Source organism: Microcaecilia unicolor, chromosome 8 (assembly GCF_901765095.1).
Source record: "Microcaecilia unicolor chromosome 8, aMicUni1.1, whole genome shotgun sequence".
NCBI classification, from domain to species: domain Eukaryota; kingdom Metazoa; phylum Chordata; class Amphibia; order Gymnophiona; family Siphonopidae; genus Microcaecilia; species Microcaecilia unicolor.
In genome coordinates, this window is record NC_044038.1 from 52,475,571 (window position 1) to 52,501,679 (window position 26,109).

Consider the following 26,109-nt stretch of genomic DNA (forward strand, 5'->3'; position numbering starts at 1 on the left):
TTAGGTAGAAAACAAAGATGAGTAATTTAATTTGTTAAACCTGTATCGACCCTAGGCTGGGCATTCATTGTTGCATTTTTGTTTTGTTACTATATCTTTTTAAAAAAAAAAAGTAGTGTGTGCTTTAAGCAGTTTAACAAGTATTAAGATTAATGTGCACTAAAAAGTTATAATGCACATCTTGAAATTTGTATTAAAACAAATTTGAAAAATGAAAAAGTGCAGATTGTGGAAAAAAAAGGGGGGGGGGGGGAATAAAACCCTTTTCTCTTTGGACAGCCCTAGCTAACACACAATAGAGTGATTCTATAACCACACTTATGCGTGTCTATGCTGTTATGGACACTTTGGTTTACCAAATGTTAGGCATGATAGCATGCTGTATGTTGGGTGTGTCACCACACATGTACACTTCCTCCCCTCCCCTCCCCTTCCCCCCCACTGTTATGTGATACAACATTTTGGCACCACCTTAAAAATAGTGTCTAGTGTGTATACACATCACCACTACTTAGAAGCACCAACGACACATGCAAGTTGCACTAGGGTATTGATTATAGAATTGCTTTCAATTTGCGTAATCAGCAGAAAATATAATGGAAAATCACTATAACCCAGATGCTTGTTTCTTCCTCCAGTAGTGATAGAGACAGTCTGAGCAAATGATAATACGGTCACTGGGGCCTGAAGCATAACTGATGAAGAGAACTGCTTGTATGGAAGAGGACCAGGCTGGAATCTTTACAAAAATGGCATTTTGTAAACCACTTGCGTGTAAATGGTATATAAATTTTAAAATAAATAAGGCTCAATCCTTTCTACAGTCTTAGCAAACATCAGCCAGGCACTGCTATGCTGAAGTCCTTACCCCATGAGACTGAAAAATCATGCAACCACTTCAAAGGAGGATTAAACAAGCAGTTATTGTCTAAATCTAGATAACAATTTTGCAAACTACATCAGTCGTATGGAGTCATACTGATTTTAGTATTGTGACTGTAGGTAAAGGGAGAAATTCTATAAGTGGTCCTCAAAAATTGGCACTAAGCACTAGTCTATAAAAGGCATTCTGGGATGAGTACCTTTTATAGAACGGTGCTTAGAACTGCTTTTCAGCTGGTGTAGGCAGGGCCCAACTCATGGCATTTTGGTGTGAAAATAGTGCTATTCTATAAAACTATGTTTAACTTTATAGCACACTGCTGACCCCTATTGAGTTACACACTACAGGATTTAGGCACCGAGTCTGATAGAATAGCATTCAAGCAAATGCATGAACAAAACTAAATTAGTGCCAATTCAATAACTGAGTATAAGGTCAATTAATTGATAGTTAACTGTTTGTTAAACCAAATTTGTCTGCATGTTCAGCTTGGATCTGTGCCAAAATTTGAGCACCATATATAGAATCCGGGAGAAAATGCCTCCCTAAGCCCACAAACGCTAGGACACAGGATACAGCTACTATTTAAAGTACACATGGAAAGCTTGATAGTGGGGGTAATTGCATTCTTCCAGCAGTTATCAATTGGATATCCCCACAATAGCTCATTCCAGACTTCAAACAACCCGTCATTCTGCCTTCTTTCTTAGCTCCTCTCTCCCGTTTACATTCCGTGTTGAGCACCTTTTACCAACAGTTTAAGAGGGACCTGAAAATGCCCCTGTTTATCAAGGCCTTTTTCTGATATTTCTCAGTGGCATGGGCATCCTGGTTTCAGCCCAGTGTAGTTAGATCTCTTCAGCTGTTCCTTTACTCCTCTTTAGTTCCTTCCTTTTCTATCTGGTTGTAGTTCCTTTCCAGTTAGGTTATTTTATTATTATTTTAAACCGTTGGTCTATTGTAAAGGTGCTATTTTTAATAAAATATTTTATGAGGGGGCACCTATAAAGATTTCCCAAAGGACACTTACTTTATAAAGGCAACATAGACATCTGTCTGCTTTTATATAATCGGCACCCAGAACTATCACCATCGTGCACAAATGCTCTCACACACATTTATTCCTCCTCCAAGGCAGGTGCAAGTGTGTGTATTCTACTGTGTACATATATCCATCACTGTGCTAAGGAGCATTCACATCTATTTAACATAAATGTAGATGCTATCTTTCATTGTCTGATTTTTTTTTTTACACAATTTACTCCTGTATAATTTTATAAGCAGCATGTAACATGTTTAAAACATGCTTTATGAAATTACCCCATCATATCAAATAAAAGATGGACTGAGACTTTGTGTAGTTTGTGAAGCTGTGGTCCTAGCAATCCCTGTGAGCAGCCTGATATAGAGGTGTGTCAAACTACTTCACAGAATGAGACCTGACGGCTCTGCACAGACTGGTTAGAGAGCAGCAGGGCTTTTTTTTTTTGAGGGGGAACTTGGGGGTACTGGCACCTTTTCCATTGTCTTCTAAAATTGACCCATTGTCCCCAAGAGTTCAGGCTCTACACACCAATTCTGCCTTGACATAGATTCTGTGAAAGGTTGCAGGGGGCCTGGCTATTGTGGGATGAGTCCCTCTGTGATCACCCCACCCCTGAAGGGTGGCCAAGCATTTGAGTACCAGCACTTTTTTTTTGCTAGAAAAAACACACTGGAGAGCACTTGGATTCTTGGAGTGAAAGGCAATTTGCTTTGAGCACAATAAACATGAAGGGTTCAAAGGAATTAAAGAATTATAAATGATTTTGTATAAATATGAAGTAAAACCTTTTGTCTACCCATCAGTTGTTCCTGTAGTAAATTAACCTGAACATTGGAGGGAAAAAAAAAAGAGGATTTTTCTGTTCAGTTTGTCTTCATTTATTATTTTTACTCTTTTCACTTGGTAGTATTTCCTTTTGCTTCCAGCTCAACTAGGATTCTGCCAACATAAGCCTTCAGTCAGAACCACCACCTCCCCCCCCCCCCCCTCGTTGTAACAGATTTTCTCTCTGTTCCTTCTCTAGATATTGCAGCACTGCACTAATGCTGGTACAGGAAACCCTCTATCATTATCTCTAAAGCCAGCCACCTTTAATGATCACAATGACTTCATCCCACCTCTAGGCTGTAAATACTGCATCCATAACATTCCTCAGCCAATCTGGAGTGAGGAAGACCCAACTCTGTGAACAACCAGGAATCACTGATGTGGGCTGGCCCTTTTACTCTCATTTTTTATCATTACCAGCCCTTGAAGGTCAGAGAGATTCCCAGTGAGCCTCTTTTTAAATGCAACATGATTAAGAGAGTGAGAAAGTACAGCTATTATCTTTTTCACACTGAACGTGAGCACATTGCCTTCATGTGGTCAAGCCATGCTGGCCTCTTCAACCAGCACAATTGAACCTGGGCTTACTGCACTGTAGCCTAAGCCACAGGACCAACCCATGACTTGTTCTGGAATGTGAAAATTGGCATTGCAGTTTAAAAAATATAGCTAGTTGTCATTCCTTTAGCCACAGAAAAAGGGACATTCACTCCCCTTGATAAATTAAGCCTTAATTTAGATTTCCTAATATGCGTTCATTCTCTTTTTTTACAAAACCCAATGTTAGGAATTCAGGTCCAAAACAAGATCCGGATTTCGGGATGTCATTAAGCAATACACACGTCGGGAAAGGTCTGGGCCAATGCGTCGTGCTCTGTGGCACTCCATGACTAGAGGCTGTTCCTCATCCTCTAGCTGTTTTTTCTCAGTAACTGCTGGGCCATAGCTATGAACTCTCTCTGTGCTGCTGACTGCTCTGATCTGTAGGTCAGAGAGTAAGTTCAGGCGCTCCTGTTCTGTACTGCATTTCTCGTAAGCCTGGAGAGACACAGAAGACAGTGTTATACACAATATAAAGCAAGAAGAAAGGCTCTACCTCTGCCATACATGGTACAGCACTAAGAAAGAAGCAAGAATGAGCACCTGTACTTTTCCCCCTGTGCAAAAAATAATCTTGTCCATAAGCTATATTCCTACACAGTTCTTAGGTTCCAAACATACCTTAATCAGTGACTAATATAGTGGCATCAAATTAGTGAATGGATAAAATAATTCAATTCTTGTATACCGCTAATATCCCCTTTCCAGGGCTCAGTGCGGTTTACATTCTAGGTGAGACAAAAGCAGATAGTGTTAGTGTGAAGTATGAGAAACAGAGACAATTGGTGTAATACATGAGACTAAAAGCATTAAAGGAAAAGATAAGGGATGATACTAGGAAGTATAAGTCATGATGGATTATGGGGCAGTCTTTGGGAAGAGAAAGGTTTTTAGCATTTTCCTGAAGCTGAGGTAGCTGTTTTCTGTTCTGATGGGAATAGGTAGAGTTCCATATTTTGACTCCAAGTACAGGGAATAGAGAGCTGAAAATCTTCTGATTTCAAATTGTCTTTTGAAATGGTGATGCTAGCATTAGTTGTTTCCGTCTGTTAGACTGGACCAGATATAGCGAAGCAGTCTTAGCAGTTCAAAGGTGAAACCCTGTAAGATTTGAAAAACTAAACAAGCAGCTTTGAACCTGAGTCTTTCTGCTATGGGAAGCCAGTGCAGTTTAGATGAGTTGAAACACTAATATATCTATTCAATCGGTATATTAGTCTTGCAGCTGTATTCTGTAAGATTTGCATTTTTTTTTCTGATATTGACACAATACCAAGAGATAGAACATTACAGTAATCCAAGTGAGGTAGGACTAACATTTGGACTAGTAGTGTGAAGGCTTTTTGGTCGAAGAATGGTCTGACTAGATGTAGTTGTCTCATTTTGACTAGTGATTTCTTCCATAGCTGATTAATATGGGAAGAGAAGGTGAGTGAAGAATCAAGCAAGACCCCTAATACTCTGTGCCACAAAACGCCTAGCCACCCGCCTGGGGTTACTCCGCGGCCACTTAGAGGGTCTATCCCCAGCACAGCTCAGGTCCGCCTGCACCTGCCGCTTGTGCTCTACACTAGCACCCTCCTCCTACCGACTAGGTCACAACTGCCTCTGGGCGAGTCTCCTGCTCTCCAGTTGTCCCCAGTGATTTCTAGGTTACTGGAGCCACACTCCCACTGGTCCCATAGTTCTCAGAAAGCACTCGCAGACCCAACACACAAACCACCAGGATTCTTTATCAGTCCAAACAGGACGAACAAACAATTATGTTTATTCACTTAAAAAATATTGAACAGTGGAACAAAATAGTACAATTGGCAAATGATAACAGGTAACTGAAATATAGATCAATTATAACACTAACTAAACACTTGCACACTTCCATGAAAGTACCTGGGGAGATCAGGGCATATATCTGTTCACAGAGCTTCAGCAAAGAGATCTCTCTCTCTCTCTTCTCCCAGGCTGAAACTGAAGCAACAGACAGCCACTGCTGGGTAATTTCAAAACTCCAGGCCAATCAGAGCCCAGAACAGTGAAGTTCCAAATAAAAACTGGTTACATCACTACAGGCACTTCCTATTATCTGTGTGCCAACTAAACGAAAGAGAAGTCAGTCCTCTGTAACAGCTTTAAGCATAAACATGCACCATGTGCTGGCCAAATAGGAGAAATACACTTCAGAAATATTTAAGACAGGAAAATATCCAATACATTTTACAGGCTTAACACTCTTTCTTCACACCTCCCCACTTAAGAGAGACCACAGACTGCGGCCTCCATAGACTGCTGATCGGGTCTCAATAGTTCAGTGTCAGGGCGGTTCTGGCTTTTCCTTCCTGGAGAGGCCATCAGCTTTGCCATGTTCATTGCCCTTCCAGTACTTATAACAGAAGTTTTTAGAACACTCAGTACACGCTAACAGTTTTAATCCTGTATGCTTCAATTTGTGAATAGTGAGGAGTATCTTCCAACAGAAGCTTTTACCAAACTCAGCACATGTGAATGGTTTTACTCCCGAGCGTATTCTGTGGTGCTTTGTTAGCTGTAATTTATAAGTAAAACTTTTTCTGCATTCAGTGCATGCAAACGGTTTGTTCCCTGAATGGATTCTCTGCTGCTTTGACAATAATTTCTGGCAACTGAAACTTTTCTTATGCTCCGTACTTGAAACTGGGTTCTCTCTTCGGTGAAAGTTTGCTTTTCTTGTCGAGCTTTCTTCCTGGTTGAAGCTACAGTCTTAACCAGAACATGAAGATATTCTGTTATCAGTGTTTTTTTCTGATATTCTGTAATGTTTGCTTTACTGATACAGCTTTTCTCATATTCTATACTTGTATATAATCCAGTTTCTTTACTATTTTGCAGGTGCTACATTAGCTCCTTTTTCATTCTGAAATCTTTCTCATACTTAGAGCATGTAAAATGTGTGTCCTTTGTACATGGTTCCTGTTGTTCTAATTCCCCCTTTTGACTGAAAGCTTTTTCACAGTCTGTACATGTAAATAGTCTCTCTTCTGTATCAGATACCTCTGGCAATGACTCTGCTAGGAGGTCAGGTATGGGCTCACTATCCTGACACTCTTCTTGTAGGCCGCACACTGCTAGCAACAAAGCTGTACGATTTGCATAGGCTTTTAACATATTTACATGAAAGGTACACTGCTTTTTGTCTTGAGAGTCCATAGATATAACATAGCTTGTATCATTCAGGCCCCTTATGACATTGTAAGGTCCCACCCAATTAGCTTGAAGTTTATTCTGATAAACTGGGACTAAAACAAGTACCTGCTAGCCCTCGTTAAACTCTCTATTCCGGTCCTTTTGATCATACCAGGTCTTTTGCTTAGTCTAGGCTGCCTGGAAGTTATCTCTGACAAAGCCCACAAGTTCTTCTAATCTCTGCTGCATATTAACTATGTATTGAATTACTGAAGTGTCAGAGGTATCACCTTTCCCCTCCCAATGTTCTCTTATTAGGTCAAGAGGCCCTCTCACCCTCCAGCAATAAAGCAACTCAAATGGGGAGAACCCTGTAGACTCCTGAGGCACTTTTCTGTATGCAAACAGTAGGTAGGGCATGTATTTCTCCCAGTCACGGTCTCCTGTTTCTACGAATGTCTTTAACATGTATTTTAATGTACTATTCAATCTCTTCACCAACCCATTAGTTTCAGGGTGAAATGGTGTGGTAAGTACAGATTCTGGATCAACTCAGACATAAACTGTGTCCCTTGGTCTGAGAGTATTTATTTGTAGCATTTGTATCCCACATTTTCCCACCTATTTGCAGGAAAATATTTCCAGCAGGGCAGTAGCAATTTTCTCTGATTCTATGGAAGATAAGGCTATCGCTTCAGGATATCTAGTAGCAAAGTCCACCGCTGTCGATATATATCTTTTCCCAGTCCTGCTAGGGACAGCTAGAGGCCCCGCTATTCTCTCAAAGGGCTCACTGATAATTGGTAAAGGTTTCAGGGGAGCTCAGGGGTGATCTTAGGTCTTACCCACTCTTTGACATGCATCACAGGTTTGACAGCTACAGCTCGAGATACTCCCGGTCAATAGAAGTTCTGGGTCAGTCTAGTGCGCGTCACCCCCCCCCCCCCCCAAATGTCCTGCTAGTGAAATGTCGTGTGCAAAGTTGTTCTCTGTATACCCTGGGCACTGCTGTCCAGGGCCGATTAGGATCAACAGGATCAGTCTCTCTGTACAACAAGCCCCCTTTCCGTAGGAGACGATCTTTACAAGTCTCACTGATTGGTTTCCCAGCCCTCTATCTCAGGGCTTCTAGGTCAGGGTCAGAGCGCTGTGCTTCCTGAAAAGCATGTCTCTGTCCTATATCAGTATCCATATCTGGAAGGGTCTCTACTGGTGACTCTGACAAATCAGGGTCATCAGTCTGATCAATAGGTGTGTCAGTTAAGTCAGGCTGTTCCATACTCATGGCCCCGGTCACCTCTGGAACTGGCTGCTGCTAGAAGTACTGGATCGCCTCCTCCTGTCTCTTGGTCAGCTGGTCCCACCTGGACTGGCTCAGTATCTGGAACTGGAGACGTGATCTATGCTGCTATGTTTGTTAGGCCGCCCTAGCCTGACTACAGGTCACCAAATGCTGACTCCGTTATCAAGGGTGGACCCATGTCAGTCCCACACAATATAGGTACTGGCATGTTTTTCATTCTGCCTACTTCTCTGTATCCAGGCTTAGTACCCCAGTCCAGGAATACTCGAGCAATGGGTACAGTCTCTCTGGATCCACTGACTAGCACTACTTCTGCAGTGCACCCTGGTAGAATAGCATCTTCCGGCACTAGCTCTGGTCGTTAAAGTCATGCTAGAGCCAGTGTCCACAAGCCCAGGTACTTGGGTCTGATTCACAGTTACTGGGGTGCTGTAGTGTTGTAGAAATCCATCTTGCTTCCTTGCTTAATGAATGGCCAGTAACTCTTTGTGCTGTGGCAACTGTGTGGGTCTCCTTCGTGGTAATGGAGCCACCCACGAAAGCCACCAGCTTAGGTGAAGGAACTGGAATGCTCTTTAGTGCAGGCTTGGGATTATCCGGGCAATCCGCTTTGAAATGTTCTGTACGCCCACACTGGTAACAAGGATGTTCATGCCTAAAGTCTTTAGGTTTTTGGGGAGCACTAGAGGGTTTGCTGACAGTCTCTGAGGTTGCAGGAATATTTGGCTTAGGGCCCTGGCTGCCTTTATTTCCCAGTTGCTGCTGGTATCTTAGCTGAATCATAAACTCGCTGTATATTCCACCCCCTTTTGCAAAGCCTGGACCTTTAGTCTGTATGTCTCAGGGATAATGGCATAACGGTTCAACAAAGCTTTGTGCACCTCTCAAACTGGGAGCACTTCTCCATGAACAGTCCTTGAAATGCCTCAAGTGCTTTACCAGTGAGCTTTCCTCCCAGACAGCGCACCCAGTCTTTCTAAGGGATCTCATTGAGGGGGCAAATTTTTTCAAAGGCAGTTAGATATCCATCTATGTCACCTCTGGTATCATCAAACTGCAAAAACAAGTTGGGCCCGATCTGGGTTGCGGATCCTGCCTTGGGACAAGCAGCAGCAGCAGTGGTAGATGTGGCAGGGGGGTATTGGGTGGGAGTGGGAAGAGCCTGTTGTGCTCCTCCTGCTCCCTCCAGATTTTTTTTGGGTGGGGGGGGGGATGCCCTCCTCCCCCATTCGACACCTATGAGTTCATGTTCTATGTCTAGTCTAGATATACCAGTGTTGGCTGCTGCAAAATGAACCTCCAGAAGTGAGGCTAACAGTGTTGTAGGAGCTGCCTGTGGCTCTTTTGACCCTAGAGAAAGGAGTCTATCTTCATTGTTTAGCCCTATACCTGTGCTCCTTATCAGACAGGCTGCAAAATGCAAGGATAAACATTCAGGTGCTTATTCCCCCGGATAAACTAATTTGGACTAAAGATCAAAGGAAGAGATACACCATTAGCCAATCATAAATTTATCATAGAAGCTTATTTATTACAAATAGGAAAATAGACATCTAATTGCTGTTTTGACAATTATAATTCATAAGTAGTACATGCAAAAGAGTCTCTTTTTCTTCCTGTGTGAGGAGCTACCAGCCCGGAAGCAAAGCACTACTCTGTGCTAGCAAAGTTCCTGTTTCTATAGTAACAAACCATTCCTTTTATACCTTTATCTAACTGTGTGTACCTGACCATTCTCACGTCTGCTGTCTCAGCTGGTAGCCCCCCTTATCTAAAAACAACATCTGGCTTTACTTGTTCCTGCAAATCTTGCACATGATAGTCCTAGGGCTTCTGTCCCATTATTCACTCCTCCCTGTTGCTGTGCTTACAAGAGGAATATTAGATAAGAACTTATGCTGGATTGCTGTCTGAACTCCTGAGGACCTTATCTTGCTGTTTTACAGAGTTGGGGAAACCCTGCTCCACAGAGAGAAAGGCAGGCATCTTAGGACTTATACACAGTGGTCCACCATCTTATGGACTGCAGATTTACACATCATGTGCTGTTGCATGCAGTTGTACCTTCAATAACTGGAGTCAAATGTTCTCCAGAGATAATCTTAGAGTATTGTAGTGATAAAATTTTTATGTAATCTGAGTCAGCTAGTAGTATATAGATAAATACGGAGATGCTGGTAAGTTTAGATACCTTGGATCTGTGGTCTAGTGTGCATTGCTCTCCACTGTTCTGATCTTCACTACTATGTGATGTTTGCCAAGAGCTATACACTGTCTTTGTTAGTTTGTATTAAAAAAACAGTAATGCTATTCATTTAACACTGAGACAAGCTTTCTGCTTGCCAGGATCTCTCTCATGCAGAGCTCATTGTTCTGTCCTCTGACAGCCTTGCACTAGTTTATAATGTGACCCTAAAATGTGATTAATGCTTTTACTGTTATTCTCACTTCTAAAGATTTTCATTGCTGCAGTTCTCACTGCAAAGATACATGAGCAATGCATTGTGTGTAATGTAGTTCACAGGCAATGCAGCCACACTTGCCTGTCTGTATAAGAACTGTTGCTATTGGTTTGTGGTGCTGCCCAGACTTCTTCTCTTTCTCAGCCAAGCTTGGCTCCTTTGTCTACCTATCATTTCCTGGTCATTCTTACTATCTCTGTCCTGACAGGTCAGCCAGGTATGACCTTTGCCTCCAATCGAGGGTTGTCTTCTAGGAACACCCTTGCTACCTGATGGCAGGCTCTGTCCCCATGGTCTATTTACCCCCTCCTCCCTGGGCCTGTGTGAGCCCTTCTTAGCCTCTCTCTCTCTCCATGAGGCATTCTCCATCTTGCTTCAGACAGCACTTGTCCTGCTGAACTCCTTGCAACAGTTTTTTACCTTGAATATATCTTCCTAATGAGATATTGCACTCTTCAGTCACCCAGCTCTGAGCTACTTCTACCTGTTCAACTATTTTCTCATCTCTGCAATAAAGCTGCCTCTCTTCAGATTTCTACCTCCAACCACTGATACAGCTCTCAGAATTACGGAGTCTCTGTGCCCTGGGGCAACACTTCTGAACATCTGACTGTGAGTAAAAATGTGAGCAAAAATATTCTAGCAACTGATATACGACAACGACTGGACAACACAAATGGATTCCATACATTACCTCAAACACTGGGAGGATAGATGCAGAAGCATACTAAACAAAATAGCACCCTTAAAGACAAGAATCTCAAGAAGACAAAACTCGATACCATGGTTCAATGACTAATTTAAAAAACTCAAAACACAAACCAGAAAACTTGAACATGCATGGAAAAAACAAAAGATGAACATACACTCAATACATGGAAACAAATACATAGAAAATACAAATATGCACTAAGACAAACCAAAAGATCATACTTCAAAACTATTAGATTGTAAGCTCTTTGAGAAGGGACTGTCTTTCTTCTATGTTTGTGCAGCGCTGCGTATGCCTTGTAGCACTATAGAAATGCTAAATAGTAGTAGTAGTAAAATAGGACTGGACTACAAAGATCTGAAGAAACTATTCCAAATCGTAAATAAGTTACTAGACACCACCCCTATCACCACAACCAACACAGACATCCCACCCGCAGACAAACTTGTTAGATACTTCAACAAAAAAATAATAAAATTATGCAGCACACTTCCTCAGCATAACACCGACATCGAAAACTTCATCAACGACCTGGTTCTAACCCCTGGTGGATACCCAGCTGACTGTATCTGGACAACATTTACCCTCCTCACCATTGAATCAGTTACACAAGCAACTCAAAGGTTCGCCAACACCCACTGCAAACTGGATATATGTCCCAGTCATCTACTTAAATCCACACCCGATCGCTTCATAGCAGACCTCACATCCCACCTTAACTTCATGCTGCAAAAAGGTCTCTTCCCCAAGGAATATGGTAACATCCTACTCACCCCAATACCAAAAGACACTAAGAAAAACACAAACAACCTCACCAATTACCGCCCAGTGGCATCTATCCCACTAGTAGTCAAACTGACGGAAAGTTTGGTGACCAAACAGCTCACGGAATACATGGACACGTTCTCAATACTACACGATTCACAATCAGGATTCCTCCCTCAACCCAGTACTGAAACTGTCCTAGTCACTCTCCTGGCGAAATTCAAACAGGAAATAGCCACAGGTAAAAAGCATACTCCTCCTCCAATTCAACATGTCGAGCGCATTCAACATGGTAAACCACAACATACTACTAAGACTCCTTGGCCACTTTGGAATCGATGGAAACGTACTTAATTGGATTAAGGGTTTTCTAACCACCAGGACATACCAAGTAAAATCAAATTCAAACACATCACCACCGTGGAAAGCAGCCTGCGGAGTACCCCAAGGATCACCACTATCACCAAGGATCCCGCTGGCAAAGTCCCTATCCAATCGAGGACTTAACCCATACATCTATGCAGATGACGTAACAATCTACATTCCCTTCAGACATGACCTAACAGAAATAACCAAAGAGATCAATGGCAGCATGAACATCATGGAGTCTTGGACAAACTCATTCCAACTGAAACTGAAAAAACACACTGCCTCATCCTCTTATCCCAATATAACAAGTACAAACCCACAACCATAAACACCCCGGGACATACCCTCGCTATCTCAGACAGCCTAAAATAATTGACCGCAACCTTACCCTTGAGAGCCAAGTAAACTCCGTAATAAAGAAAATGTTCTACGCAATGTGGAAACTCAAAACGATTAAAGCCTTTCTTCCCGAGACCAATTTTTCGAAACCTAATACAATCAATGGTCCTAAGCCATGTAGATTACTGCAACGGAATCTACGCGGGATGCAAAGAATAACTCACAAAAAAAACTCCATACCGCCAGGCTAATATTTGGTAAAATACGATTCGAAAGTGCCAAACCCCTCCGAGAAAAACTGCACTGGCTCCCAATCAAAGAAAGGATCATCTTCAAAATCTGCACCCTGACCCACAAAATTATCTACGGCATAGTCCCAGCATACATGGCAGACCTAATAGATCTACCAGCCAGAAACAGATTATCACGATCATATCTAAACCTACATTACCCAAATTGCAAAGGACTTAAATACAAAACAACTTATGCATCCTGCTTCTCCTACATAAGCGCACAACTATGGAATGGACTCCCAAAAGCTGTGAAAACAATCCATGAACATTTAAACCAGGAAATCACTAAAAACCAACCTCTTCAAAAAGGCCTACCCCACCGATCCACCGTAAATCACTATACCCAGCAACACTGCATAACCAATGATCGTACAAGACAATAAACAATTTACATTCCCTTTGACCCTCATGGTGTCTGACACACACCTACCTCATTAGACCACAATTTAACCTTGTATCTGTTATCAACTGACTTGGTGAACACCATTACGGTGCTATGCAAGCCACATTGAGCCTGCAAATAGGTGTGAAAATGTGAGGTACAAATGCAACAAATAAATTATCTGTGTTTATTCAATAAAGGAAACTTCAGAAAATAAAGAGACTTCAGGTGTGTACTGGTGTGCCAAGGTTATACTTCAAGATATTGAGACTTTACAGTTAACAAGTCTTAAGAGGCTTGACACTCATATACATAGAACTAATGTGGCTAAACTAGGTGTGAAAGCTCAGCACCTGTAGAAACAGTACTACACCCAGTTTTCCATCTGGAATTTGTTGGGGGATCCTTAATTGAATTTGAAACTCTCTGAGTAGTAGGAGAACCCTATCAGCTTTGTTGCTCACATTCTTCCTGTTATTACTTCACTTAGTCACAATAAATCTTTCTTAGTGCTATTCCCCATTCTCCTTGCACTTTAGCGCAGCTACAGAGACTTTGGCAGTAAATGAAATGAAAGGAGTCTGACCTGTAGGAGGAGATGTGGTGAAGGGTAGGCAGAGGATACAGCAGCTGCCATTGCAGGGCTGACTCTATTAAACTGCTCTATTTGCCTTTTCCACACCTGCTGCAGCCCTGTGCCATCTTTCTTCACCCGTATACCACTGGACCAGCCACCATCCGTGGTGCAAAAGGAAAATTTATGGTTTTCAGAGTGCTTCCTGGAAAAAAAAAGGGGGGGGGGGGAACAAATGACTACAGAGCAGACTAAATCTAATCAATCTGCTTAATTTAAAGTCAATTCAGTACTGGAGGAGATGAATCCTACTCAAATGCCCTCTGCACACATCTCAATGTCAGTCTCCTGCTGAGGGCAGATATTACTTATGTGTTCAACCTTCTTGCAGCTGACTGGGTTTAAGAACTAATCATTTCATAATGCTCTACAGAGAGGTAAAACACTCTGTTGTGATTCTGATTATATCCTACAGCACTATTCTTTAATGCAAGACCTGTGAGCTAACAGTGGCTCCCCCATGCCTTCTAGACACTCCTCAGAAACACCCCCCCCCCCCCCACCTCCTGCAGACACTCCTCTGGCAGATGACGTTTAATGTGAGCAAGTGCAAAGTGATTGCATGTGGGCAAGAGGAACCTAAACTATAGCTACGTAATGGAAGGTTCCACGTTAGGGATCTTGGCGTCGTTGTTGATGTTACGTTGAAATGTCCTGCTCAGTGTGCTGCGGCAGCTAAGAAAGCAAGTAGAATTTTAGGTATTATTAGAAATGGAAAACAAAAGTGAGGACATTATAATGCTTTTGTGTCGGTCCATGGTGCAACTGCACCTCGAATATTGTGTTCAATTCTGGTCACCACATCTCAAAAAAGATATAGTGGAATTAGAAAAGGTACAGAGAAGGGCAACAAAAATGATAAAGGGGATGGGACAACTTCCCTATGAGGAAAGGCTGAAGCGTCTAGGGCTCTTCACAGCTTGGAGAAGAGACGGCTAAGGGGAGATATGATACAGGTGTACAATTTAATTAGTGGAGTAGAACGGGTGGACGTGAATCATTTGTTTACTTTTTCCAAAAATACCAGGGGGCATGCGATGAAGCTACAAAGTAGTAAATTTATTACGAATCGGAGAAAATTTTTCTTCACGCAACGTTCACTGGAATTCGTTGCCAGGGAAGGTGGTAAAGGCGGTTAGCTTAGCGGGGGTTTAAAAAGGGTCTGGACGGCTTCCTAAAGGAAAAGTCCATAGACCATTATTAAATTGCCTTGGGAAAATCCAATATGAGAACAAGCACATACTTTATTTTCAAGATTATTCTATGCATGTAGCATCACAAAGCTATTCCACCTCAATATACGTTTTGCATTATTGTACCCTGCTAAACTGCGGGTCACTTATAATGGCACCACGCAACTATGCAACACAGGATTGGAAGCACAGAGTCTGCTTGAGCGGATTGAGGCAGGAGAGGGTGGCTCGTCTCCTCCCCAAGGTTGAATACTATATACTGGCTTGCTGTTAGATTCAATCACATGGATTTGGGGACAGTGCTACATGCTGGACCATATTGCTAGTGACTCTGTTCCTCTGGAGTATTATAATCTTCTGTCATTTACAATGGATGAGTACTACTCTTGCTTTATACTGCGCGCCAAGACGGCTTTTGGAGGTGCTACCCAAGGGCATCTATGCTGTGCTTGCTATTTGCTATGCGACTTTGATCTCAGATATGTAAGCTACAATTGATTTGAGATGGGATGTAGCTCTACTCCGAGGGAAAGACTGGTGACCTTTCTATGAGTTGGAGAGTTTATATACATAGATTTCCATGGTTGGACTGTTTTCCTTTTTACCCTAAATTAAATTTGTGCTAAAAGACTTGTATGTTGGCTGAGAACGTTACTGACTAGGGGCCCAGGGTGAAACATCCTCCTAATAGATTAATATTGAGAGGCTAAAGTCTGATATTCAGAGACAGAGCAGCCAAGAGATGCAGTTAACAAATGAGATGCTGACAGGTTGGGGGGGGGGGGGGGGGGAGGGGGATATGCAGAAAGTCACACAGCTACAGTTTATAGTTTATTGAAATTTGATATACCACCACGACTAACTGGCAGATCTTGGCAGTTTACATTAGGTCCAAAATCTTCAGAAAAATACTACTACTACTTATCATTTCTATAGCGCTACAAGGCATATGCAGCACTGTACACCATACACAAAAAGACAGTCCCTGCTCAAAGAGCTTACAATCTACATAAGACAGGTAAACAGACAGAACAATAAGGATAAGGGAATAAAGAGGTGAGGATAAAAGGACAGGGCAAGTGAGTAGTGGTTAGGAGTCAAAAGCAGTGGTAAAGAGGTGGGCTTTAAGTTTGGACTTGAAAACGGCCAAAGACGAGGCTAGAAAGGAACTACAATATTTGATAGGAAAGGATAGCAAGCATACAGAAAATTAACCACACATAAGAAAAAGGAGAGAGTGGAAATGAAGAGGTGCAAAGAGCAAGATGGGGGAACAAAGGAAAAGGGAGGAAAGAGTAGCCTAGGTAGGGTTACCATATGGCTCCAGAAAAAGAAGGACACATTGATCCAGTCCGGGTTTTGCTTTCATTGAGAGCAATGGAAGTAAAACCCAGACTGACTCAATCTGTCCTCCTTTTTCTGGAGCCATATGGTAACTCCAAGCCTAGAGAATGAAGTGGCGAAACAGTGTCTAATCCAGAGTAGCTATGCACTGGGTTGAGCCAAAGACCTGGGTGAAAAGCCAGGCCATTAATCCTGCTTTAAAGTTCTTGAAGGAGAGGTCTGTGCGAATGTGTAAAGGGAGTGAATTTCAATGAGGGTGCTGCAAAAAAGAAGGTGTGATGTCTAGTGGACTCTAACTGAGCAAACATGGGGGCGGATAAGACCAGGCGATGGTCGTTCAGTGAGTTGAGGAGACAGGCAGGTGATATGGGATGGTGAGGGAAGAAAGATATTGTGGAAGGCCAAGCCTTATGGGCTTTGAAGGTGTCAGCAATTTGAAAATGATGCGCTGATTGTTGGGAAACCAGTGATACTGAAAATGGGGGGAAACGTGATCATGGCAGCGAGAATGGCATAGTAAGAGGATAGCTGTGTTCTGCAAGGATTGCAATCTTAATAGTAGTCTGGGTACAACCAAAGTAAACAATATTACAGTAGGCCAGTCTTGTGGTTAGAAGAGCAAAGATCAGTGAATGGAAAACAGAGGATCTGAAGTAATGACGAACTACATGGAGCTGTCGAAGGACAAAGAACCCTACCTTTGCAGACGTTGGTGACTTGGGGCACGAACATAAGACAGGAGTCGAAAATAATTCCTAGGTAGTGGAAGGAGTCTACTGATTGAATGGAGGAGGCAAAGATGTTAAGAGGACCAGGTGGAGCAGACAGACCCCAAGTAAACCAGCAAGCTAGAGTTTTGTCTTTATTGAGTACAAGTCTATGATCAGCGAGCCATCTTGAGACAAGTTCCATGTAGTTCTGAAGTGACAGGAGTGAGGGATTACATGAGTTAGTGGGAAACAACAGTAAAATGTCATCAGCATAAAAATTGAAACACCTGTAGACTGGATAACATTTGCCAGAGGGCTTAGGAACAGATTGAAGAGCAGAAGTGAGACAACAGAACCCTGAGGAACCCCGAAGGAGAGTGGGCAAGAGGAAGATTTCGATGTGGGGGTGACGACTGTAAGAACGATTAGAGAGAAACTAAGAAAACCAGGACAGAATGGATTCAGGTAGGCCAAGTGAGAAGAGATGGGATAGTAACAGAGAATGGTCCAGAGATGGCTGAGCACTTGGCTTCTACCAGGAGCTTAAAACCATGCCATTCAGAAAGCTAATGCAATGCAAATTTTATGCACAAAGAACTCGTGCACTAATCAGGAGATGCACACATGCATACAAAGGTTCAGGGGCAAGTGCAGCATCATGTGCACATGTCTAAAGAAAATGAACGTGCCAGCATATATCTGTGGCTGTTGTTCTGCACATAAATATTAGCCATGAAAATATTTCTTGAACATGAAATTTGCCACAGATGTGCGCTTGCACTTTCATTTTTGTTCAGATGTAAATATATTATTGCTGTTACCTCCCATCTTTGATTTAAAGTTGCAGATACTGTTCCTGGCTGGACAAAACACAAAACCGAGGCATTTTAAAATCACAAAAAGTGCATGAAATCCTCTGAGGCAACCTTTCTACGCTGCCCCAGACCTAGCAAAAAATTTCTCATCTTGTACATGCATCAAAAGCTATTATTTCCTTCTGTACATTGCAACAGAATACTCAACAGCCTCATTACCATACATTTCAGTGCTGTGTGTGCCCCTGTCTTCCACGCAAGTTAAAACTCAATCTCAAACCCCCTCGGCATTGCTTAGCCAGCAATGTGCACATGCAACCCATCGAAACTGTGCAGTTAGACTCATGGTAGTTTTCTGCATCAGCCTTAGGGGTGGTTAGTGGAATATTAAAGCCTACTGGCTGTAGCCTGGATCATGGAAGACCAGAATAGCTGTAATTAGGGAACTTAATTGCCTCCTTGTAATTGCATGTTGAAATAAGTTGGGTAAGAGGGCTGTAATTTAGTGGTGCACTGTTGCTAATTAGAAGCCTATGGTGAAGCATCCACTTAAAGTGTAAATAAAGCATGTAACTAGTACACTAGTGTTTTGCCTCATCTGTGCAAAAGGAAAGATACAGCTGGTCCCTTGTGACCTGGAGGGACCAGCCTGTAACAGCAGTTATGATAGCAGATGTACACGTTTGTAAGCTTCCGTTCAGGCTCTTTATATTTGTAAGGCAAAATGTGTGGACTCACTTGTAGGGGCGCTGTGCTATTGCCTTAGTCATAGCACAGATATGCTGCCCAAACTCTTGCCAACTGTCCAGGAACAAAACATTTGTGTCACTCCAAAGCTGCAGCATCACCAGTGCCTGAGAACAAGAATCAACAGGTATCAACTATGTTGCAAGAAAGTTCCCCAAGCCCTTTACAGCTGCTCTGGGTCACTTATGTTCCCAAACTTCCCCCAGTCACACTAGATTAGCATCTCAGGCCACTCATTCCTTTATGAAGTGAAGCAAGAGGTAGGGACTCCTGGTAACAGCTAATCTCATTCTTAAAATGAGAAGGATTCAAACTGAACCTTTATGACCCCCACGCTCAACTCACTTGTCTTCATCCTGATGCCCAATCCCTTGCAAGGAAAGACAAGAAGGAAAAGAGGACATAGAAGGGATAGTGAGGACAAGGCAGAAAGGGGGGTATGCAAGAACAATAGAAAACATAAGGAGAAAAAGTGACAGGAGGAAGGAAGGGCAGTGACCAAGGGGTGTTCCTGGAAACCCCTTCCATTCAGTGGAATACTGGGGTCCCTGAAAAGTGGTCACTCACAAACTATTACTGCTATCATACCCACAGCTAGACTCTGCACTTTTCCATGCTATTTATAGAGATGAAATGCAGGGGGGAGGGCAGTGGTGAAAAAAGAAGTAAATCTGGGGAGGGCCCATGGTAGGGCTGGAAGCCCATAAATATATGTTTGCCTAGGGCCCAATATAGAGTTAATTAGGCCCTGTTGTGACAAAAATGTCAATGAGAATGAGATAAATGATGTAAGCAGAAGTAGGCTGCATTGCATAGAATACGAAACAGATATTGGCAGATGGAAGAACAGAAAATACTTTGCTTGATCAAATTACTGTTATAGGGTATTGACACGAGTATGGTAAAAATCAGTGAGAGTTTATAGATTTATCACGTTCCTGAAAAACACAACCACCAGACTTGTATATGTAAGCTGCTGCACAAAGCACACCTTGATAATGAGAAAGACCCCCCAGACCTTTGGGTCCCTGGGCCTGGGCAGGGATCCATCTCTGCTGAAGAGTGATCCATATACCCAAAACCTGAACAAAACAGCAGTTCCTCCCGTTTTCAGCATCATCCTTGTCTAGGTTACCCCCTTGCTAGGATGTACTCTTATTTCCCTTTCTAGTTTTCCCACTCACCTCCTCTATCTGCTGCTGTGTGACAGGATTCTTTGAGATGTGCTCTGCACTAGAATCTCCATCTTTATTCTGATCCTCTGATCTATGCAAACTCTGCCTAAGCGAAAGCAAGAAAGAGGAAATTATTCGAAAGCAGCATTTCAACAGTTTCTCAGTACAGTCTTGACATTTTCTGAACGTCAGTCACAGCTTTATACTGCTACTATATATTAATGGATATTCTCCAAAGACAAAACCAGAAGTCTGAAATAGAGGTCGACCGAATTTTGGTTTTGGTGGCCAAACTGGCCAGAAATCCTAATTCAGTCCTTTTTCAGTTTTGACCAAAAATACAAGTATATTTTCAGCGGAAACCAAAACTCTTGTGCAGCCCCTGCGCCCTCCCTCTCCCCTCCCCCCCAATCAGAACAGCTCCAGTCCACAGTCCAATGTCCCCCAAACAAAAACAAGGCCCTCACAGATCCCCACCCTCCCCATACGACCAGATCCCCTATCTCCAGGCTTACCATAAAAGCATTGGTGTTGCAGTGGGGGCAGGAGCGATCCACACTCGCTCCTGCTGGCTCTGTTATCAACATGGCTGCCGCGACTTCTGGATGCAGAAGACTGCCGCCAGAAGTCGTGGCAGCCATGTTCAGATTGGAACCTGCATAAGGACTGATTGCCTATCCATGCTGGCTCCAATCTCAACATGGCTGCCACAACCTCCAGCAACAAGTCTCACGAGACTGCCGCTTGAAGTCCCAACAGCCATATTGCCCCTGCCCTTGCCGGTTCTGTTGTTAAGTGCAGATTGCTCCTGCCCCCACTGCACTACCAATGCTTTTAAGGTAAGCCTAGGGGTGTGGGGGAGCCTCAGAGGTGAGCTGCTTCTGTTCGGAGGGAGGGAGGAGGTGCAGAGTGGCTTTGTTTAGTTTCCATTTTGGATGAAACTTGAGTGACAAAATTTGGTTGCAGATTCTGAAAATAAGTCTTTTACAGTCAGCATTCTCCTCCTGCTCTTTTGAGCTTTCAGCTCTATTGGAACCATTGCTGGGATTCAGCATCAGGAGCTGTCATTTGCAACTACTCAGGAATTTTTCATGTGTTTTCTACCTAGTCCAGTCATGCAGTGATAGTCCTTCGGATGGGGGGAATCTTGCAATGCCAAGCTCTGAAATCTACCATGAGGTGTCATAACTGACTGATAACCAATACTCCCTTCTTTGCATCTGACCATTCCCAGTACCAGGTAACACAGGGAACCAAACTGGGTAGCTTTTACATGGCACAGTACACTGCCATGGAACTGCCAGCTGGTCAGTCATATGTTCTGGGTCTTATGCTGATGGCCAATCTTAAAATATTGGTTAGTCTAGTGGCCAAAGAAGGAGAAAACCTAAAGACCAAAGAGGAAATACATTTTTTTCTCAATTTTTTTTGTCACTGACATGTGCATAGCACAATATTATCTTGCTATCTACACAGCTGTAAATGTCCCTTTTCAGCATGGTAGACTTTTTCCTAGGCTCTGCCAAGTTGCAGGAAGGGTATTTTATTACCTCTTTGTTCCACATAACACCTAGGAGCCTATTAAACTACATTAACATTTTCCAGTTAGCATGTATTACTGTAAAACTTGGCCTGTGATACATGAAAAACCTCCACAGTAAATGTTGGGGTTGTTCCATCACAGGAGAAGGCAGCTTAGCTGTTAATCCAGAGCAACGGATTATTTGCCACCTTGGGATACAGTAAACATCTCTTAAGGTATAGTTTACTGTATCCCGTTTTTTGACATGCATTAAAACCTGCATCAACTAACCTAGTTTGGTAAATATTCTCCCTAGAGAGGAATATAAAGGTGCCCTTCTTACACTTTACCTAACGATTTCCACCTACCTGTTAATACTGCTTGGTTGATTTGCCTGTTTGGCAACACTGTATGTGGGGAATAAGCATTTCTTACCCCTCAATAGCTGCAGGATCCAGGCTATTACTAAGTAGAGACAGCATCAGCAGGAGCCGAAAAGGCAAAACCCAGAAACGTATGCTATAACAACTGTAAATAATATGAAGGAAGAGGTAGGTACACTGTTAATGCTATTGCTAATGAATGCATCCTTTATGCTACAGAGCTGAACTGTATTCATCTTGATTTATCCTGTTTTCTCTCATTTCATTATTCTTCCCTTCCCACCGACATACACATTTACTGACCAAACACTACATTTCTGCACCCCCATGCCTAAAAGCAGACTGCTGCTCGCTGAAAGTTCTCCAATGCTGGTTGTACACCCCTGCAAAATATATCACCTCTGTTCATTCAGCACAAGCTTAAACCCACACGGACATTATAGCTACCAGTGGTATGCGTCCAGCCCAATGACTGTTAAGCACAGCTTCTTATGATGTCCATCTGGAATGGCAAAAGTGAAACCAGGAGGTAGATCACACTTCTTCTCTGTCAGATCACTGCTTGAACTCTGATCTCAAACGATGGAGAGTGTTCAGAATAGTGTAGAAAACATATGAAACAGAAAGATTACTAAGTTAACATGCAAGAAGAGACAGCGACTCCTTTAATTTAAAGAAATGTAAGGTGGTTTTTAAACAAAGCCAAGTCTTCCAGTGCTAGCATCCCACTATGCTGCAGTGCCAGGTTACCTGTGTTAATAAAAAGATGTTCCTAAGAAAGTCCTCGGGCTCCATCAGCACTAGCATCTCATCTTCCTTACCAACTTTCACATCCACGTTGGTCTATGGAATAGAACATGTCAAAGGTAATGACCCAACAATTTTGCCAAGACAGGTACTGGCCATTCTACCAACATCATTAAAGTAAGGTAATGATAAGAAAGCAAAGGTTTTGCTGAGACATCCCTATTGTTTCAGCAGACCAGTCCAGATGCATCGGTATGCCTTCTCCTGCCAGTAGATGGAAACAGACAACCACTGAATTTATCTTATAATGATTCTGTGCAGTCTCCCATGAGTCAGTATTTCTCAGCCTCCAGCAGATGGTTGGTAAAGCATACTGTGCAACTGGTGACTGGTCTGGTTGGCTAGGTCTGGGGGAGTTGGAGTAGTAATTGGGTCTCCCGCACTGACCATTAAAAGAGAGAGCGAGATGGTTGATGCACGACTTGGACTGGTTAGGCCACTCCATTTAGTTCCAGGCTATTACACCCAGTTGTGCCAGATTCCCCACACTGCCACTATTCAATCCCATCAAGGTCTGGCTATATGTGCCTCGGTCTCCCTTCACCTACTTATATATACGGTCTGTACCCTGAAGAGGACAGGTACAAATCAAAGTAGGGTATACACAAAAAGTAGCACATATGAGTTTATCTTGTTGGGCAGACTGGATGGACCGTGCAGGTCTTTTTCTGCCGTCATCTACTATGTTGCTATGTTATGGAAGCGGGACCTTGAGAGCCCACCCCCAGGCATGACTCAGCATCTTCTTTTTAAAAAAAAGAACCCACATGTGTGAGTGGCACAGTTTTACTGAGCAGCCAAGGTAGCCCCTTCTGCAGTTAGAGCAAGTTTTAGGCAGCAGGGGAAGGAAGGAAACTTTATCTTGGAGCCCACAGTAAGTTGAGAGACACTAGAAGTTTTTGCATATGGCCACTTGTGGCGAGTACAGCCAGAGCTGTTCAGCCTGCAGCAGCCACTCCATGTGTGCTAGGATCCTGCCTGAAATAAAGGACAAATCCTAGAGCACAGTGAAATAGGGCTTAAGCAATCTAAGAGCATGTTTACTACTGTTTTCCTCCACTTTGCATCTATGAGAAAAATGCTTAGTAAACATGGCCCTTAGTCAAGCTGTTTGGGATTCAGGCTCTTTTGTGCTTGTGGGGGCTGGGATGCAGGGTGGGGGAGAGGGAGTGTGGAGAGTGCAGTGTCACAGGCAGAAATGAGTGGGATTTAATACTCACCACAAATAGCCAACTGGATGGCATCTCTCTCCTCCATGTGATGCTGTGTGGAACCAGTTGTGGCTCTATGTAATATTTACATTCCAATGAATTCAGCATCTCCATCAATACATCTGACCCAGCATCTTCCAGAATTCCTGGTGATAAAGAGATGAGTGTAGCAGAACTGAGAAACAGCAGCCACTCTGAGATGAGGGAAAATATCTACTCTGATCTTTGTATTAATGAAATAAATTAAATAAGTTATTTCTAAATCTGTCCTGGTGCCAACAATCTGTTCCTCCACTGGTGAAGTGGCTCAACAAACTGTGGTATATTTGTGAAATGCAGCGTAGGCACCAGATACACAAATGGGAAGTCATTTGGGACCCTTTTACTTCTCATTGCTCTGCTTGACACTTACTTTCTTGGACCATGTTGGACTCTAACCCAGTGGGGTGGCTTTCTATAGCTCCTTGGCTGAGAGGTGGGTGGGCTTGGTGCTGGCATTAAATATCAGCAGAGACAAACAAAAAAAGTGAGGTGGAACCCAGGAGGATATCAAACAATCTTTATTGGTACAGCTGTACCAATAAAGACTGTTTGATATCCTCTTGGGTTCCACCTCACTTTTTTGTTTGTCTCTGCTGATATTCAATGCCAGCACCAAGACACAGCCCAGCACTGGCTATCAGGGGCTAATTCTGCTCATAGCAGTCAGCATTTAAAAAAACCACTGGCTGAATACTGAGTGGTTAATTTTTCAGTATTTCACACTATAACTCCACATGTATGGATTTCTTCTTGTAAAATCAAATCAACAAATAATTTTAAAATACCACTTTGTTGAAATTTGAATGTTGCATTATAGCCTTACAACAAACCCAAACTTCACTGCATTACAGGACATTAAGCCCGGATTTTAACTAATTTCACTAAAAGGACCCCTAAGTCTTTATACAGTAACATGAATTTACGTAAATTAGATTTGCTAAAACTTGTGTATTCCTTAAGGTAATAGTTTTATTTAGCATGTTTATTTAAAATACTAATATACACCAGAGTTCAGGGGTAGACTAGTGGTTAGAGTACCAGTCTTCACATCCAGAGGTGGCCAGTTCAAATCCATTCCCACCGCTGCTCCTTCTGAGCTTGGGCAAGTCACTTAACCCTCCATTGCCTCAGATTGTGAGCCCAGTGTACCTGAGTGTAACACATCTTGAGCTACTACTGAAAAAGGTATGAGCAAAATCCAAATAAATAAAATTTAGCAAAGTTCAGATACTACTGCCCACCTGGGTCCACATGGATGGTCAGGTACTTCATACACTGGTCTGGCCGAAGAAGCTTCAGAGCCTCTGCAACTTCTTTCCGCCTCTGCTTCTCCACTTTCTCCTGCTCTCGTTGCAGCCTTTTGCTTTCCCTCTCAAGCTTCCTTTCTTTTGCTTTAGCTTGGTCTGCCTCAACCTCCTCTGGACTTTTGTTCTTTCTGTGCCTTTTCTTTGGGCTCACGGATGGCAAGATGGGTAAAGCCAGAGTACTATCCTTGGCACCAATATTCAGCATGACTTTCTCTTCAAGGTCACAAGTCTCAGAACCCAGACTACTATGCATCAAATTTATCAGGTCGTCGCTTCCATTTTTACATGATTCTGCATTACTTTCTGGCTCAGAATCTGAAACTTCCCAATCAGTAACCTGTCTAATGCGTCCCTTTAAAGATCTGCTGATTTTACTGTCAAATTCTGGAGAACATAATTCCTCTTTGAACTCTGTCCCCATGATTGCTTTGTAATGTTTTATCTTATGTTAATTTCATTTTTTATTTTGGTTGTTTTTAAGGGGCCTGAGGGTTGTTTGTTTTGTTTTACAGAAGAGCAGCAAGGGTTACTCTGAAAAGGAGGTTAATATTTAATTTCAAATGAACACATTTGTTCAAACTTTGCTTTCAGTAAGTATTCCATGAAGACATCTTAGCACCACTTTATTTTTCCGACAACCTTAAAGCCCTTATACACTTAAGAACATACATTAATGTCCTATAAAAATACTAAAACACAGGACATATTTTGCTGCAAACAATTCTCATCAGATATGCGGTGTACAGCAGAACCTCTCCATATATAGGGAGAGAAAAAGGGGACAGGGGAAGAGAAGAATTTAAAAACAGTCTAACCGAATTCTTCAAGACCAGGATACTTCGAGGAATAATTAAAATAAACCCTCAGCAGCCCTACCAAACTCAACCACCGCTGACTTGCAAAGCTCTGCCGCAGGTTTTCAGGCGTCCTGTCGGTGAGATGCTGCATTTGCTCGAGAATCGGGGGCTTTACTTGGAGACCTAGACTTCAGTACATCCCAAAGAAACAGGTCCTGATCTTTCTGGTGAGTGAGAATGCAAGAAATAAATCCTCCTGCTCGCCTCTCACCACATCTACAC

At 42.7% G+C, this 26,109-nt stretch overlaps 1 protein-coding gene across 1 annotated transcript; it reads right to left on the bottom strand.

Annotated features, from left to right (window-relative positions):
• Nucleotides 1-2,560: 2,560 nt before the first annotated feature.
• EME2 (essential meiotic structure-specific endonuclease subunit 2) lies at nt 2,561-25,471 on the bottom strand. Its single transcript, XM_030211422.1, has 8 exons — nt 24,965-25,471; nt 23,691-23,827; nt 22,414-22,506; nt 22,111-22,232; nt 19,768-19,864; nt 18,575-18,690; nt 13,727-13,919; nt 2,561-3,794 (listed from the first exon to the last, which is right to left on the bottom strand). Exons 1-8 carry the CDS (start codon nt 25,449-25,451, stop codon nt 3,540-3,542), a joined length of 1,500 nt encoding a protein of 499 aa, XP_030067282.1. The 5' UTR covers nt 25,452-25,471; the 3' UTR covers nt 2,561-3,539.
• Nucleotides 25,472-26,109: the final 638 nt, after the last annotated feature.

Excerpts from the sequence above, each read along its gene's own strand:
- EME2 (XM_030211422.1), bottom strand. The coding sequence starts at position 25,451 with ATGGGGACAGAGTTCAAAGAGGAATTATGTTCTCCAGAATTTGACAGT. Across the intron at positions 19,865-22,110 it reads GGGCTGGACGCATACCACTG|GCAGAGTTTGCATAGATCAG; the intron begins GTAGCTATAATG and ends GCTTTCGCTTAG. Across the intron at positions 3,795-13,726 it reads CACCACATCTCCTCCTACAG|GCTTACGAGAAATGCAGTAC; the intron begins GTCAGACTCCTT and ends GTGTCTCTCCAG.